This window comes from Neolamprologus brichardi, chromosome 10 (genome assembly GCF_056152115.1).
Source record: "Neolamprologus brichardi isolate AB-2024 chromosome 10, ASM5615211v1, whole genome shotgun sequence".
In the NCBI taxonomy this organism is placed as follows: Eukaryota; Metazoa; Chordata; class Actinopteri; order Cichliformes; family Cichlidae; genus Neolamprologus; species Neolamprologus brichardi.
The window spans coordinates 2,370,388-2,388,328 of NC_142113.1; the positions used below are offsets into that span (position 1 = coordinate 2,370,388).

Genomic DNA, 17,941 nt, shown 5'->3' on the forward strand with positions numbered 1-17,941 from the left:
GTAAGCAGGATGGATTATTGCAGGTGGTGCATAATTTCAGAATTAACTGTCACCACAGCAGAAAAACCTGGAGCTGAACACTTGAACTCCTCACACCAGGATCAAAAGGCAGCCAGAGGCGGCACTGAAATAGCCACGAAAGAATAAACAAGACTGTAGTTTAAAAGCAGATTATTCCAGCGCTGCTGCTGCTGATGCTGTTGCCCTGAATTATTTCTCAACACTGACCTGATGTCAAGGACTATATCATTGATTAATCCAGAAGCTGTTATATTTCTTGGCTGGGTCCCTGCAGATATGCGATATCAGTTTTTGGATGAAGCACATTAGATACAAAGTGCAAGAGATATTTTTTTCTTTTTTACTGGAACAGACTGGAAATTATATTTAATTTGTTGAAATCAAAAGAGGTAAAGTCAAAAGAGCAAACATTAAAAAGCATGACTTCAACAGGATCATGAGCTCAGACATGACTTCATTGAAATCTTCAGGCTGAATTGCTGCACAATCAAAGCTAAAGATGTAAAACAACACATCCAGCGTCCTATATGGTAACATGCCCCAAGTATCTTGTGCTATTTCATCTAAATGCCATTACATAGTAAACAATAGATATTTTTACACTGTGGTTTTGGTGGTTTACCTTCTCTACGGGTGGCCTCACATTTTTAGCTGTTTGCCAGCAGCTTTACTTCAGTCAGGTGTCCTGCTGCTTCTGGCTTGGTGAGTATCTCTGCAGTGCCAAGTGCAGAGGATTTACCTGAGCGCTTTCTTGGACACATGGCAGCCACTGTAACCTGTTACACAATGCAACCCACAGCTGCCCGTGTTTGGAGTCATGTCATGACATATTGAGCACTTTTCAGTGCAGCAGGTTCAGCTCAGGTTTTGTTTTTATAGGTCTGATGTTGGTGATTTGGTTGCAGCATTGGTACAGAGCACATTCCAGTTCACGAGAATAAAAGAATAAATACAATATTGTGGAAAAGTCAAAAGTGATATAAGTCTTTAAATCTTGCTTCCAAGGATTCTGAAAGCAAGATATAAGCTGATGTTTTTGGACATCAGCACTGTTTTTTTCTTTGTTAAGCTCCTTAACACGGACCTATGCATCGTTCAAGCAAGAAAAAGGAATCTAACTCAAGGAATGAACCAGTGTTGTGTCTACACATAGTGAACAACTTAGGTAAGCCTGGACTTCATTACTGAAGTGTGGGATCATCTTGACAAAGAAACGGAGACGGCAGGCAGCATCCAAGGAAGAGCTTTGAGTCTCCGACAGGAAGCCCAGGGAACTCCTGAAGCTTCAGGCTGTGCTGAAGAACACAGTCGTAACAAATACTGACTTTCAAGTTCAATAGAATTATTAGAACGTTTTCTTGTCTATTTTATTTCAATGTATGTTTGCACGTTTCAATAAATCGCTGCAGCATATTTCCCATTTTCCCAGCAAAATATAAAGGAATATAGCGCAAGACTTTTGCACAATACTGTACATAGATTACATATGTGTTAAATCTTAGATCTTAGGAAAATGATTCTCAGCTATAAATAGTTCCCGACTGCGTTTAAACAAGTAACTGTTAGCTTTGGCAGTTCGGAGACAGAACATTGAACTCTGTATGTGGAGGCTGCAACACATCTCGGATGATGTAAGGCCGCTGCAACTTTTGCAAGAGATGCTTTTGGCATCAGTCAATACGACCCTGATATACAGTAAGCAGCTTTATTAAAATAAATAAAAATTAAAAAGCAGCTTAAATATAGTAAAACTAACGCAAAAGCATAATGATTTTGCGACAAGATTTATGGCTATGAACAAATAATTTTAGACAACAATAATAATAATGAAGAATAAAAGTTTAATTCGATTAAAAACAGACTTCCTTTCTCAAAAAACAACAAAAACAAAACACTTTTTTTTTTAAATGAGGAGAAAGGGACCATTTATTACTTGGCTTCTGGCCATAAAACTGTTTGTACACAGCTCGTCTGACCCATGAGGCATGCTGAAGAGCTGTGGCACGAATGGTCAATACATGTTTTGGACAGGTCGCTGACCCACGTGACTGGCCTCATAAATACAGAGAGAGCAGCTCAGCGCCTGCACTGCTCCTCCACGTTACCTGCAGTCCTGCCTCCGCTTTGGTGTCCGCAGACTCCCGCAGCTCCCTCCTGCCTCCTCGCTCCTCCCCGCGCTGATTAAATGCCCGCTGGACTCTTCAGTCAGCTGCTGTTAAACGCAGTCATGACAGCGGAGCTGTGAGCTCGGAGCTCCTGATGTTTTAACTTATTTTATTATCGTTTAAAAAAATACTTTTAAAGGTTTTTCGGGCACTTTGATCAGCCAACAAGAAGACTGAGCTATGAAAACCATACTTGCTGCATACTCGGGAGTCATCAAAGGTAAGATGGTTATTTGGGGTCTTCAAAAGTGTCCCAAGGGCGTGAAGGAGGGAAACGAATAGGAACCCAAACAAGCCTGGAGTTTTGTTGCTTTAATGCATGCAAAACAAAATGTTTAATACTTACTATGATAACAGAAATGAAATTGATAGGATATTGCTTTGGTCAATCATCCTGGTAAATCAATCTCCAAAAGTTGATTCTGTTCATCTGGACACAGTGGGAGAAGTTAATTTTGCTATCATGTATTTTGCTAATCACTGTGTTTGATTTGTGTTCTGTGAATACTTATAACACTTCCAAGAAACTCTGAATGGTCTTTGGTTGAGAGGAACTAAACTCGGGCTTTTAACCTAAACCACACAGTGACAGCTGAAAGTTAGTTAATGGAATAATGACACATGAATGTAAGGGACCATACCTCTCACAAACACATGCTTTCTGAATGCATGTTGCTTATAATTCGTGGGGTTATTGTGGGAATGGGGGTAAATGTGTAAATGTGCATGTGTTAGTCCCCGTGGGACGAAATTACTCCTCTGCATATAACCCATTCACCCAGTGAAGCAGTGGGCAGCCACCAATGCAGCGCCCGAGGAGCAGTGTGTAGGGACGGTACCTTGCTCAGGGGTACCTCAGGGTAGCCGTTCAGTGGAGTCGAACCCCTGACCTTCCGACCATGGGGCAACCACTCTACCTACTGAGCTATCCCTGCCCCATTGGAGGAGTGGTAGTGGGGGTTCCCTGTTGTGTCACTGTATCTAAACATGCCATTTGGTTTCTGTGTATCAAATATGATTCATAGCTTAAATGGACTCTAGAAACTATACAAACACAAGCTGATGTGTATATGTGGGCCTGTTATTGTTTTAGTTACAAAACGTTGTGCTGTTTGCATTTAGAGGCGACTACTTGCATGTCCAATAACTCTAGCTGTTTAGGTCCAGGATGGCTCTTGAAAGCCAAGCACGTGGCCCCCCCTGTTGTGCCCCCCGTTCTCCAGGGGATCACACTGTTTGGCTTCAGCTTTTACCCAGCAGTTTGATCTAGCTCTAAGCAGGCTGGTTTAACCATCACTGCTGAATTCCAGCCAACTTCTCTGCCACACATTTAAGCTGCGATCGTCTCAAGGACTCATAGCATCGTAGTTTGCAGGCATTACCAGCCGAGCCCCGGTACCAGGTTATTTTCAGTGAGGACAGATGGGATTAGAGGACAGCGTTTTCCTGCAGTGCGAGAGCTTCTTATTGGCTCGCTGTGACACGGCCTCGACTCGCGTTAGTTGCTTCTTAATGTTGCTTTGCGCTTCTTTCTCACACGTAGCTGCGTGGGTTCACTCTTTCAGCCTGGTGAGTAGCTGAGGCTGTAGTTTTGGACTCGCTGGAAATGTACTGTATTATTGATGTAGGACAGGTCACTGCAATCCATTCTGTAGTGAATCATTAACTCTTTGTTTTGATTGATGTCCACCTTTGGCTTTGTTTAACTCAAATCAACTCTAGGTAAGAATTTCTTCTGGGAAATGTTGACTAGATTTTTTTTTTTGCGTGATCTTTATCTCTTCCTGCTGTTTTTCTACCTGATCCATTGATTTGTTTTTGTCTCAAGGCACTGGCTCCAGCATCCTCTCCGCTCTGCAGGACCTCCCCTCAGGGTTATGGCCCTGCATATCCAAGATGGAGAAGCATCTGCAGGTGATCTCTGTGATGCAGTGGGTCATCTCCTTCTTAGCCTTGGGTGAGTGAGAGAGTTGGCTTATTAGTGTCACAAGTAAAGGAGGTCAGATCAGTCTTTAAAGTGAACACACACTCGTTGATGGCTTGTTGGCCTTCTTTCGTGTGATTACAGCCTGATGATGGATTACCTTAACCCTTTGTGATGAATTCAGGTTTAACTTTAGTTACTATTTCCCCGTCTCCCCCCAGGTGTTGCCTGCACTGCATTACTGATCTACATCTTCTGCACTGACTGCTGGCTGATTGCTGCCATGTATATAGCCTGGCTTATTTTTGACTGGAACACCCCAAAACAAGGCAAGCCATGAAAGATGTCAATTTAAAAAAAACAAACTGTTACCTAATGGTTTGAGTTTTGGCTGCACCGGACTATAGGTCTTAATAAGAGACTTTCTGGCACTGTGAACTAGTGTGGCGGTTTAACTAAAATAATTGCTTATAATTCTTGATTTTATTTTTATGATTTCATTTATTTGAAGTAACCAAAATGAGATTTGTGAAATGACAATGTTGAGATTTTAGGCACGTTTGATGAGGATTTCTGCATCCGGTGACAGAAAAGCTATTTCCTCTGCCTTTTATTTTATTTTAATAAGCTTTACAAGTTCACAAATTGTTTTCATTAGTTAATTTTTTTTTTTCAAAAGTTTAGTATTTTGGTTAACTACATTTTTCCACATCGAGTTTTAATTTTTAGTTTAGTTTTTGTTAACTATAATAACCTTGAGTCATAGACAAAGAATTGCCCACCTGTTGGTGCCAAATTCTTTGAAATGACAGTGTAATCCGGCTAAAGAGTTTCTTTTTCATTATTTTAAAAATGTGTACTTTAGCTAACATGCTATAGATTGGCATGTTAGCTAAAGTATAGCATGCTAAAATGCTATACATTAGCATGTTAGACTACTGGCTTAGTTTATGTTAGCATGCTATATGTTAGCATGCTATATGTTAGCATGCTATAGATTGACATGTTAGCTAAAGTATAGCATGCTAAAATGCTATACATTAGCATGTTAGACTACTGGCTTAGCTTATGTTAGCATGCTATATGTTAGCATGCTGGTTTAGCTCAGCACAGTGCTCTGCCGTGTACAGCCTTACTGTACCCCTAGCATGGCAGTACATGTAAACGTAGAGCTCAAGGATATTTTGGGTAGTGCGGAAACTTATTAATAAGGCATATTCAGTTCATTTCTCAGCATCTTAATGAGAGGATAGTTGTTTGGATTATTTTGACTGGGTAATATTTGAAGACGTCACTCTGCACTTCTGGGCAAAACTAACTAAATGACAGATTAATAAACTGCATCATCAAAAACTAAGGTTGAATTGTTACGAAAAATTACGGTTAGTTCTATTTTTGTGCGCATGCTCTGAGGGACTCATGTGTAACTTTCTCCTCAGGTGGCAGGAGGTCCTCCTGGGTGAGGAACTGGACAGTGTGGACGTATTTCCGAGACTACTTTCCAATCAGGGTGGGTGAATGTGTCATTTTTGTGATGCTCCCTTGCTGATGCACTCATCTGTAATATAGGGAAATCTGGAGCTTTGCAGAGCGACGGTGGTGCCAGAAAATGGGTCTTAAACATCTCCCTTATGTCAGATGAAGCGGCTCCTGCGTGAAATGTGTTTAGTTGTGCACAATTAACATTACAGATAGGCTTATCAGGGCTGCATTGACCCATCTGCTCTGTACTCTTACTTGTCCTGTGTTGATTAAGATGAGGGTATGATGTTGGCTTCAGACTTTGCCCCAGTTGAAGGTCTAAGGAGCAGTGCTAAGCTTTTCTCTCATCAGGTACTCCGCAGTATAGGGGACAATAAAATCCTTGGTCAGGCTAAAGGGCTTTGTGTTGGATGGTACAGATGTTAAAAGTCACGGTTAAAGCATGCTTAAAGGGAGGATAGCTGTCTTCTTACACATTACACAGTAGTCATAAAAATACAGGGCCAACGTTCCACTCTCTAACATCCAGGAGCAATATATATATTTACTTATTTAATTTATTTATTAAACAAATATGTTGAAGTCGGTCAGATCTTGAGAACAAAGAGCGCTAAATCCAGGGTGATGAACCAAGCATTCATTCTTTGTCATCTAGATGCTTCACTGTAGCTGGGCCTTTCTCATTGATGTCACCACCATGAAGCCACTGTATTAGTTATTCGCTCATGTGAAGCTGTCAAAGTGAGGGATTTACTGTTTTTTGTACTTCAAAATATCCTGAAATTATCTACAAACACATGAGTTAGTCACAGGGCGAGTATCGACGATGATTTATGAGTTGGAAACAACCGGTCAAAGTCCGAGCCAACACTGAAGTTGAGGTGAGGACCGAAGGAAGTCCGAAGTGAGACTTGTTATGAAATGTGTTGCACGGATAGATGTGCAAGTCTGCTTCAATACTAGAATCAGGTCCTCTTTTATATTATTGCTGCTCCTTCTTGAAACTTCTCTTCTGCCTCCTCCTCTTTTCTTCTGCTTGGATCTGTTCGAGGGGTTAAGTGCTGTGTTTGCTGCCCTAGTCCCACTGTAATCCTCCACATATGCCAGGTGGTCTCCTGCGCTGCCATGGAGAGCTTGAATGGGTTCTCCTGTGCTAATGTGATTACACAACTGTTATTTTGGACTCGCTACTAATGGAGCTTTGTTTACACATTGTGATGGATCCAAGTCTGCGCTGCACATCAGAGCACACTTTTCTTATGGGCCATGTTCACCTTTACAGCTTTATTGTGCAATGATGGGTTTGATAATAATGCTGACACATCAGCCTGAACAGGTGCACACTGGATCCTAATTTTATGATTGTATGTGCTGTCTGGCTGATAAGAGTGTCCTAGTTTTACTAAAGCAGTATACATCATACTGTGTGTGTGTGTGTGTGTGTGATGAATAATGGCTATCTACACATCCATGTTCACATGTAGTGTTAAAAATATACCTACAACAATGTTCACTATCGCCTCTGTCAGTGCGCCCCAGGGTGGCTGTGGCTACAATGTAGCTGCCATCACCAGTGTGTGAATGTGTGGATGACTGGATGAGTAAAGCGCTTTACATATACAGGCTATTTACCATATTGAAAATCACTAAAGTATGCAGCTATAATCGTATATTGTTAACATTGTTACTGGAACCCATTTATGTTCTTCATATTTCACGACTTTGCTTTACTACCTTGGATTCTCATTCATGAATTGCTTTGTGTATAATTGAACTTTTATTTTTCTTCATTCACAAACAAAAAGCAAATATTACAGTTCAGATGATGTCATAAGCTTCTTTTTACAGGATGCTTCTGCTGAACAGAAATATGGTTGGTGATTAAAGTTTGATTAAAGAGAAGCTAGTTCCTAAACTGTTGAGTAATCAGGCCGTGATCTTTGGAAACATGCGCTGCTGGTGAATGCTTCAATTTTAGTTTTTCTTTTTGAGCTGCGAGCACATCGAGCCAAATGCCATTTAGTTCACATCGCAGTGGTCTGGAATAAAAGTGCCCAGGGTGAATCTGACTTTGAGACGAACTGACCCTTGTTAGCTATTAGATATCACAAAAGCATGAACACACCATTTCAGCCTAGCATTCTTGCTATTATGGCGCTGAACATTGGTCTCATTTCAGTATTTTTTTTTTTTTGAGGGAGGGGGAGGGATTCCACCTTTAATCACATTTATCATACAGTGGCTTTAGTTTTCGTCTAAAATCTGTTTCTATATATATATATATATATATATATATATATATATATATATATATATATATATATATATATATATATATATATATATATATATATATATATATATATATATATATATATATATATATATATAGCACCTTTCAAGACAGAATCACAAAGTGCTGCACATAAGATTACAAGTCTTAAAAAGAGAAAATAAAACAGGCAAAAAATTAACCAAAAGCCGTTTTAAAAAGGTAAGTTTTGAGTTGTTTTTTTTAAAAAAACAATCCGTTTGATGCATGATAAAAGCAGAAATTAAATCCATGTTAATCAAACTTTTGTCCTCGTATGAGAATCGGTCTCACACTGTTTATCCACTCTTTGTCCTTCTTGTCTTGCAGCTAATTAAAACTCACGACCTGCTGCCCAGCCGGAACTACATCTTTGGCTACCATCCCCACGGCATCTTTTGTTTTGGTGGTTTCTGCAACTTTGGCACGGAGGCCACAGGCTTCTCTAAGAAATTCCCTGGCATCAAGCCTTCCCTTGCAACCCTAGCAGGAAACTTTCGTCTTCCCATCCTGCGAGACTATCTGATGTCTGGAGGTGAGATTTGACTGAAGAAGCCAGAAATTCTTGTTTGAATTCTTAAAATGTCAAAATAAGTGATAACTAGCACTGGGAGAGCTGACCTTTGTCCTGCTGCGGCTTCAGTCGACATCGATCGACTGATTTTGAGCTTCATCTGTTTGGAGGGCCTGTTTGCTCTTCAGGCTTCATCTTTGCCCCTTACATGTGGAAGAAGTTGTTTTCTTTTTTTGAATGTTTAACATTTCTTCTGCATATTGGTGGATTTTGCCTAATGCACGATATGGTATAGAAAGGATACAAAAGGCTGGTGTGTAACTCGTACAGAGACCTAAAACTCAGTGAATCTGAGTTGTAATGAGCAGTTTACCTACATTTTGCCCCCCCACAGGTATCTGCCCTGTGAACAGGAACTCCATCGACTACCTGTTGTCACAGAATGGGACGGGAAATGCTGTGATTATCGTTGTCGGAGGGGCAGCCGAGTCTCTGCAGTGCACACCCGGCTTGAATTCTGTCACCCTGAAGAATCGTAAAGGCTTTGTTAAGCTAGCGCTGCAGAAAGGGTGAGTCGGCTGCGCACGTGTGGTTTTCACTGACCCGCACAATATGTTGCTGAACGTGAAAATGTCATTCCCTGAGCTGCGGCACCTCACGGGAATAACAAAATCCTAGATTATTATACCCAGAAAGGTCACATGCTTGCAAAGAGAGAGCTGCTAAATCATTTTATGAATGTGCAGTGTTGTCCGTGCTCAGCTCCTCATGACATGTAGTTCACTTTCAGAGGGCTGGTCAGTTTGAGCTCCCCCCCCTTGGCTATGCGTTAATGAGACAGACTGCAGCGTGAAGGCCCACGGTTTGTCTCACCAGCCCAAACAAGCCCATTCCTTCACAAATGCAGCCGAGGATTATCATATCAGTGGGTGCACCCTATCCAAAGAAGCTTAGAACACGCTGGAAAAGACATGCAGTTATGCAGACCTTTATTCGTTACAATTAGGCTAGCAGAGCAGCTGATGTAAGCCTCAAATGTGAATTTGGGTCACTTTGGATTGATTTTGTGGAACTTCTAAGGCTTTGTTTCAGTGCTTATGAAATAGACGATGTTGCAACCAGCTGAATAACGTGTTGTGTCGTCAAAAAACAAGTGTCTGCTTGAACAAATATATTTATTGTTTATTTTTGGTCAAAGGGATTGATGCTCTGATTGTTTCTTCTAAAATACTGGATGGAAAACCAGATTTAATCTTTCACAAACAGCTGGAAAAAATCTCTCTAAAAACGACTGATTCTGTGGTCTAAAAACGGCCCTGCAAACATTCAGACTCCAGCTTAGTTACAGATCAGGGTGGATTTAAGACATTTCCCGATCACATAACACCTTCCACAGTTGTTAAAAACGTGGCTGCTCCTCCCCACAGGGACATTGAATGCTTTTTTGTGCTCCTTGCACCGATTCCTGATGATCTGCACGTTGCACCATAAATCCAAACCTGTTTTTGAATATTTGGTAAACTAAAGCTGGCCGTTCAGGCAAGTAGACACATGTAAGGAAGGTCGATTATTGAGCGCTGCGTGGTGGTTATCACACGTGTGCAACGCTTCAAACTCTGTTCTTATTACTGCTTTTAAAACCAGGGGATTCACAGACAGGATTGTAATAGAACCATAAAACCAAATTTCTGGTCATGTGAACAACAGCAAGTCTGCAAAGCTTCAGCAAGAGGAGAGTGAACAAATATTAGTTTATTAACTGACATTTTTCTCAATGACCTTTTATGTGTTCTAGATGTTTCGCATAGATGTGTCGTTCTTTTGCACGGTCGTGGAGGTGTGTTGAGTCACTTGCTTTGTTCCCTCAGGGCTGATCTGGTTCCAGTCTTTTCCTTCGGCGAGAACGACGCCTACAAGCAGGTGATCTTCGACGAGGGGACCGTCTGGAGGTCTCTGCAAAAGAAGTTACAGAAGATGTTGGGCTTTGCCCCGTGCCTTTTCTTTGGGAGCTCCTGGGGCATTGTGCCTTTTTCCAAGCCCATCACTACCATAGGCAAGTTTGTCTCGTGTTTGCTTTGACTGTACGGTATAGATTAGTTTTGTCTGACCTCGACATGGCTGTGTTACTGACGTTTTTGTAGGACAGTGACCAACCAAACAGTTCATAGGACACAGTCAATATTTGCTCAACTGTTTGTTTTACTGTTTGTCTCCTGTGTGCTTTTTTTTTTTTTTAATAGTTGGGGAGCCAATCACTGTGCCAAAAATTGAGGATGCATCAGAGGAAACGGTGGATCTCTACCATGCAATGTACATCAAGTCCCTGCAGTGCCTTTTTGACAAGTACAAGACGCGCTTTGGTCTGAAAGAGAGTGACATCCTGCACATCCACTAGGAAGCTGACGGGTCGCTGCTAATGGCCCGAACTGTGCATCTCCAAACCCCTCGCCTCGTCTTCGTTTCGTCACCTTCGCCATCGCACCTGGGTGCCTAGATTATCTCTGGACTGCAGATGACACATTTTGCATGTTTACTGAAGAAACCTTTGCTCACTGCGCCATCTCACTCACACACACGCATAGTGCTTTCTCAGGCAGGTTTAATGAATGGTGGCCTTTCCCAGCTGCTCTTGTCTGGTTGCCCACAGTGCCTCATCAGTGCCTTTTTTCCCTCCCAGTTTTCTTTTAAAACTTGGGCGTCACGTTTTAACTGCTTCTTTCAGGCAGTGGTCACTAAGCTCCACTAGATGGAGCCAGAAGGTAACTTGCAGGACTTCATCCTAAGCTCCTTTACAGCTCTACACGCTGAACGCACAAACAATGCAAATGAAAGGTACCACTTTATCACTGGGTAGTGGCCAAAGATTAATCGAGCCAAAGACATATGATGTCCACAGACATGTGGTGATTCCTGCTGGTTAAAGGCCAAAAGTGAAGGAATTTTACCAGGTATGGTGAATGCACAAACACATGAGACTGTAAAAAAGCCTTACAGTGTTAATTGAATTCTGTAGCAATTAAATGCCTATTTTAGTGCATTTGTCTTAACAAATATTTCTGGTGCACTTTTGATGTTTTACATCACCCTCTGACGTTTTAGTCTCAAAGATTCCCCCTTCCCTCCCCACCAAGACAGCCACTGCTCTGCTTGGCTTATTTCTTTTTCTTTTTAAATGTTCATACTGGTGACAGGGTTTCTATCTGGGTGGATACATTTAATGTATGCAGTGTAAACTACGTGATTTCTTGTAACTTAAGTGTCTTGGAAGGTTTTGAGCTGTAGTTGAAACGGATAAAATGGTTTTGTGGGTGAAAATCCTGATGTTTGATGATTCCAGTTTACAGTGAGTTTTATAAAAAATCTTTCAGGGGAATCATTTAAAATAAGCGAGCGTGTGTCATGTCGATGGGAATAAAGTGTAAGAGAATTGGCTGAATTTACAGATGCGATTTTCACTGGTTTGAGCATTGTGACGACTACTATGGAGCAGTGTAATACCTGTGCAATGGATTTGCAAGCAATAAGCAGCGAGACTTCTCTGTGTGATGAGTAGCATAATCTTTCTGCTGATGTTTAAATTAAACTTTTGTAAGTTTTCAGAAAAACGTGTGGTGTGTCTTTGAAGTCTTTCCCACATTTGTCAATGTTTTATTAAATCTGAGTCTTATGTATGTGCTGTGTAGGGAGCACGCCCACCAAATATATGCTTTGCTTTGAACAGTATTTGGCTGGAGAGCATTTAATATTATCTACAATTCTCTTATCAGCAAAAACTTTCAAAGTCCAGCTGGGCCATACAGTATACCTCTGAAACCACGATTTACCTCTATGGGAGGAAAAAAACCTCCCTTTCATCCCTCCCTGCAGGTGATACAGATGTGATCCTTAAGCTCGCGTTCTCTACCAGAGACCTGGGAGTTTAGGGCTCTGTGCCGTATTCTGTCCGCTCCTCTGGACCAACACCTGTGATGTTATACCTGGAGTTTTCTGGAGCCACTCTTCCAATTTCAGGGTTACAGCTCCTATTGCTGCTGATTACCACTGGGACCATTTTAAACTTTAGCTTCCACATCTGCTGGTGCTATGCAAATAAAACTGAACTGAAGATTTTTGAGGATTATTCCACCCCATTTAAAAACAATCAACATGAAAAGTGACATTTCGTGTAAATGTTAATTGTACATTTTCCATTTTATGCACTAACCATATACACTCTTGTGTATGTCATGTTTTGAAATTGTTAAACCTACAAAGGAATGATGAACATTGTATCTACTGCTTATGGAGTCGTTGCCTTGTTTTCAGAAGTGAAACTGAAAATGTTTGAGGAATAAAGCCTGTGAGCAAAGTTCATTTAAGGTTTTTCATTATTCAGTTTCTGTTAGTTATACTTGTTCTTATGGCCTTTTTAGTGCGGTCAGTAGTTAATTTGACTTTAGTCTCAGAAAGCCTTAATAAAGACAGGAATTACTCTGGCTTCTTTTATCAGCTGGAAGAAATATAATATGACAGGAGCAATTATTTCACTTAATATGCCTTGTATTCCTATTTATCTGAATTACAACCTTGTTAATTATTATTATTATTATTTGCTACTGGTTCTCTTTTATATGACTTTATTAAAACATCTTAAACCTTATTAAAAAAAAAATTAGTCCATCGAGAACGTCCATTTTAATTTTCCCTAAGTTCTTTTACATTTTAACGTTTTTTGTCAAGGTGACAACGTGGGTAGGAGCTATTTTTGGTCGTTATCTGACTGCAGCCTTCAGTCTCCTGGCCCTGTAGAAGCGTAACTATTTAATGTGGCAGCCCCCTAGTGGTTGCTTAATGTTCTGCAGTCAGTGTGAATGAAGCTGAAATAACTGTGCTGCTCACATGTAGGTGGTGGATTTACAAGTCATCGTACTTAAAGATGAATTTCAACTTTACACTACTGAGTTACACGCAAAACACAAGATCAGAATCTAAATTGGCATGCAACGTTAAGAGAGGCCTAAGAAATATAACATCGACTAATTTGCAAATATGTTAAATATGTGTGTGTTTAAGTTTTACATTGCCTAAGCTACCCGCGTATTCTGCAGTTGGTTCCTGTCTCTATTTGTGTATTCGTATTATACTGTCTATGTTTTGAAAGTTAGCGAAAAAAGTTCATATCAGTTTGCATATACATTTTAAATGCTTTGGTCGCTGGCTGTCTTTGTACCAGTAGAGATTATGAGATCAGTGCTACCGTTAAAACTGTCACCTGCATGTCACGCTGTACCATACAACTTCCTCATATTTTGCAGCTTTGACAGAATTCAACGGATGCTCGTCCCCTCCAGGGAGACAAACAGATGATGCCGCCAATAGAAACGCGAATTTTCACGACCAGGCACCGCCTTTACGTGACGGATATTGGTTTGAGCCAATCAGCAACTGAAGTTCCGCGCCTCCTCTCCGTAGACGGATTTCCGAACGTAGCGAAATAGCCGAGAGTTTGTTTACGTCCTGTTGGTTAGCTGACAGCTGTTGTAGCGCTTTCCTCACAGAAACACTCGTGTCTGCATGTCTTTGTTAGTTTTCCCGAACTTCGTCAACTTTTAGCCAAGTGTCGTGAATGTCTGAGATGGGATGCTTTATTGAATGAGGGGCTGCTGCTAGATGCCGACAGGAGGATGAACTCCATCACCGGTCGGGTTCTTGCTATCCCCGCCGCCTCTGTCACCAACTCTGGAGCTTCAGCCTCTCGAGCCCTACATGTGGAGCTCACATCCCAGCAGGTAAATGCAAATCCCATGAGCTTTCGTTGTCATCACACTCATTCAGGTGAACTCGGGAAAACTTGGACCGGGCTCCCATATTGTGTTATGTACTAGTTTGTAACTGCTGCCCGGAGGTCCACAGCAGGCCTGGCAGGCTAGCTAGCTAGCAGTTGCTAGCTTGCAGTTAGCTAGCCCGTTGGAAATAAATGGAAGTGTGTCTGACTCGCCAGACACGCCGAGACCAGTTAGGTCGGTGTTTGGCTTTTGGAGCCTAGCCTTTTCATGGTACTGCCATATCGCATTATTTTTCTACACATTTATGTACAAAGCTAGTAATGCTTCTGCTAATGGTAACTTAACTTGGCGTTATGTCAGCACGCAGGTGACAGCTAAGTAAAATCAGCATACAGCGTGTCATTATTTTGACACTAAACGCTCTCGTACGGCTGCTTTAATGTGATTTGAAGCATTTCAAGACTGATTGCGTTATTGGTCCGTTCAACCCCGGGGATCAAGTGGAAGACTTTTAAATTCCGTGCTTTCATTCATTTGACATGTAGGCTTCTCTGGTTGTGATTACCTTAAACCGGAAATAAGTCTCCTACCGACCAATCCCCGTCAGTGTTTACTGGCTGGGTATTAATTGTAGTAAAAAACATGTTGTTTTCAAATATCTTTATTAGGGTTAAGATAAATGACACTTCCTCGCTTCAGTGAGTCAGAGGTCTGTGTGCAGCTGGGCTTGTTTCAACTGTTATCCTGCTTCACACCACTAAACTGAACATTAGGAACCAAAATATGGAGTTAACCTACAGCATAAAATGAATCCTCAAACTTAAATCTTCTACTACTACTATTACTTCATGGTAGTTAAACCTCGCAAATGTGTATTGACATTTGCAAATTCTTGGGATTCATAACGTGGGTGTCACTGATGCACCATTAGATTTTCTTTTCTCAGTGAAATGACAGACAGTATAATGTGTTTACACCACTAAGTGTAACTCTTTTCTCCCCCAGATAGGTGCTGGATCGTTTAGATGGACACTTTGATAATGCAATTTGGAATGATTCAAACTATGTCCTCATTTTAGCACTATCGACATATTCCAATCTTATCCTGTATACTGGGTATTTTTGTTTTTACTTTGGGAAACCACAAGTCTCTGATATGCAGTTTTTTGAGGGTGGTGTGTAAGTAAAATCTTTTACTTAAACTGCAGCTAAATACACACATTACTTGCTCTTTAAAGAATCAGCATACCAATTTGTTGTTTACGCTTATCTGTGAACTCTGGCCATGCAAATAGTTGGGTTTTTCTATCTGTTAATCGTCTGCAGTTACTGCATTACAGTGGAAACCAACTGGCTTTGTGTTTGGGCCATAAATTGCTAAAAAGCATCAGAGATTTCATTTAAAATACTTTTCCTTTGTATTTGTTTAATTAACATGGGTCCTCTTGTTTATTTGTGATCTCATTAAAAAACCTGATGATGACCTCTTAGTGCAGGCTATATGCACATTCATTTTAACCACATGAGACCTAGATGGATAAATACCTTTGTCATTATGAGAAAATTGGATTGCAGAAACCACGTGGCATTTCCATACACCAACAAAGAACAAACACATCAGCATAAAAGCATACAATACATCAAGACCCTTTCATTGGACCTTACAGGATGATTTGTCCGAACTTGCTGGCAAACGTATGTGTTTCCCATGTTTAAAAATTAAAATGGTAAATGGACTGGTACTTGTATGGTGCCTTTCCACTCACTTTGAGCACTCAAAGCACTTTCTGCTACAAGCCTCACTCACCCATTCAAATGCATCCAAACCCTGTTTTTATCTATACCTAAACACTTTATGCACTCTTAACATTCACACACACCCTGATGGATGCATTGGGAACAACTTGGGGTTCAGTATATTTCAAAATATGGACTGGGGATTGATCCAACAACCTTGTTATTGGTGCCCTCTACATCTGTTGCTACAAATGCTCTATTAAGTGCCGTGAGGAATAAATTACAGTTTGGCTTGTGTTTGTAAGCACAGGGGGTAATAGCGCCACCCAGATGGTTTCACTTTAAAACAGGAGGCAAATGGATGCCTCTCATCACCCACAACAGTATTTGCGTTACATCTAACACCATAACTATAAATGCGTTCCTAACTCTGTAATGCAATTCACTTCATGCTGTTACTGTCTTTCTTACAGATTTTTAGTGTTCCTCAGAGGGATTTCCAAACCAACAAAAGATTAAGAAAGTCAGAACACTTTCAGTAAAAGCACGTGGAGCATTTTAGAGCCCGCATTGAAAGATACAAGTTTCCTTGAAAAATTCTTTACATGTGGTCAAGAATAACCCCAAGGTACTGATACTCAGTCACAGACTGGATCAGCTGTTTGGTGATAGTTGGCTGGGATGATTGTTGCCCCCTGAAATCTTTGCTGTGTTGGGAACAAGGTCTGACCTCACAGCATTTAATGAAATGATCCGGATCTGGTCCATGCTGTTCCTTTCCATCACGTAAGAGATTCACTGAAGTGGTAGTAGTGTTTGTGCACCGAATAAACAACATAAGACAGAAAACGCAATCCTGAGGGGAGCCTGTGGAAGTTGTCAGTTTGTCTGAAAGTAAAGTTCCTACTCTGGTTTAACTACCAAGGAAATCATTGATCTCGAAAGCTAAACAAGACGGAAGTGAAAATTCTGTTTCCCTTTTATCTGTTAAAATACTCAGTAAAACTGTTAAAGTAGAGGTGGGAATCACCAGACACCCCACAATACAATATCATCACAATACTTGACTCACAATACGATATATCAGGATTTTTTTTGTTTTTAAACATTTTGTGCTCTGTCAAGCTAAGCGTGTTCAGTGTTGCATGGTTTTCTTGGTTGCACTGATTTCATGTATGTTTGCTCAGCTAACCTTCCTGCAGGATGATGGTGCATGAGATTAACCCTGTCGTTTGTAGTATTCCCAGAGTATTTTATTTAAATAATACTGAGATTTGGTGTCTCTATATCAATAGGATACCTCCATGCTATATATCACAATCCGGTTTTTAAGTGATGATGTGATGAATCCTGCTTCTGGGTCCAAACTACTCTGCGTTTAATAAGGCTGTTGTGTTTTAAACATGTTTTAATGCTTTGTATCTTGTTCTGTTTAATCTCAACAAGCCCCTAAAACAGTCAGTGATCACTGTCGGCCTCTCTCGGTTTTTATTACCACTGTTACTTTTAAAGCTCAGTTTTTAAAACCTTAGGATGTAACTCCAGCCCATGCTGCAGTATATTAATGACTAACCTGGTATTGTGGATGGATTATCTCAGTTGTTCTCCTGACTGAAGTTTAGTCCATTTATAAGATCTGGACTTGGAAACGGCTAATGACGTCAGACTTAAAGACCAATTTTCATCAATTAAAGATCAATTTTTTAACCCAACTCGTAGTTAAAAGGCGGGGAAATGGCCACAAATACAAGTAGCGTGTGCAATACGTAAAATAGTTCAATAAATCACCCTCATACGGTGTTGGTAGGCAAATTTCAGCGGCCTCTTTGATGCCATGTTTATGATCCCATGTACAAGACCAGTGATGCAAGGTCAGGTCTAAAGTCTTTGGGACCTGAAGGTCTAGGAGATTTAGGAACAGGAACAATTATGGATACTTTCCAAATTTAAATATTTAGTATCACAAGACTGAGATGATCTAAAAATCTTCAGATTTGACCATGCAGGTCAAGCGAAGCCTAT

The 17,941-nt window shown here is 40.7% G+C and overlaps 2 protein-coding genes across 2 annotated transcripts in view; both read left to right on the forward strand.

Moving 5' to 3' along the window:
• The first annotated feature begins 2,123 nt into the window (after window positions 1–2,123).
• Window positions 2,124–12,022, forward strand: dgat2 (diacylglycerol O-acyltransferase 2). The gene is made up of 8 exons (XM_006788701.3): window positions 2,124–2,406; window positions 4,015–4,143; window positions 4,332–4,439; window positions 5,550–5,620; window positions 8,234–8,438; window positions 8,812–8,986; window positions 10,286–10,470; window positions 10,658–12,022. The coding sequence occupies exons 1-8, from the start codon at window positions 2,367–2,369 to the stop codon at window positions 10,810–10,812; spliced, it is 1,068 nt and encodes a 355-aa protein (XP_006788764.1). The 5' UTR covers window positions 2,124–2,366; the 3' UTR covers window positions 10,813–12,022.
• Window positions 12,023–13,865: 1,843 nt separating this feature from the next.
• uvrag (UV radiation resistance associated gene) overlaps window positions 13,866–17,941 on the forward strand; it is a 117,587-nt gene continuing 113,511 nt past the window's right edge. Inside the window, exon 1 of the mRNA XM_087847059.1 lies at window positions 13,866–14,185. Coding sequence (XP_087703185.1) covers window positions 14,081–14,185 — 105 coding nt within the window. The 5' untranslated portion in view covers window positions 13,866–14,080. The remainder of the gene's footprint in view (window positions 14,186–17,941) is intronic.

Bases quoted from the DNA above. Each gene is read 5' to 3' on its own strand.
- dgat2 (XM_006788701.3), top strand. From the start codon at position 2,367: ATGAAAACCATACTTGCTGCATACTCGGGAGTCATCAAAG. The intron at 5,621-8,233 runs GTGGGTGAATGT...CTTGTCTTGCAG, and splicing joins GAGACTACTTTCCAATCAGG to CTAATTAAAACTCACGACCT. The intron at 8,987-10,285 runs GTGAGTCGGCTG...TTGTTCCCTCAG, and splicing joins AAGCTAGCGCTGCAGAAAGG to GGCTGATCTGGTTCCAGTCT.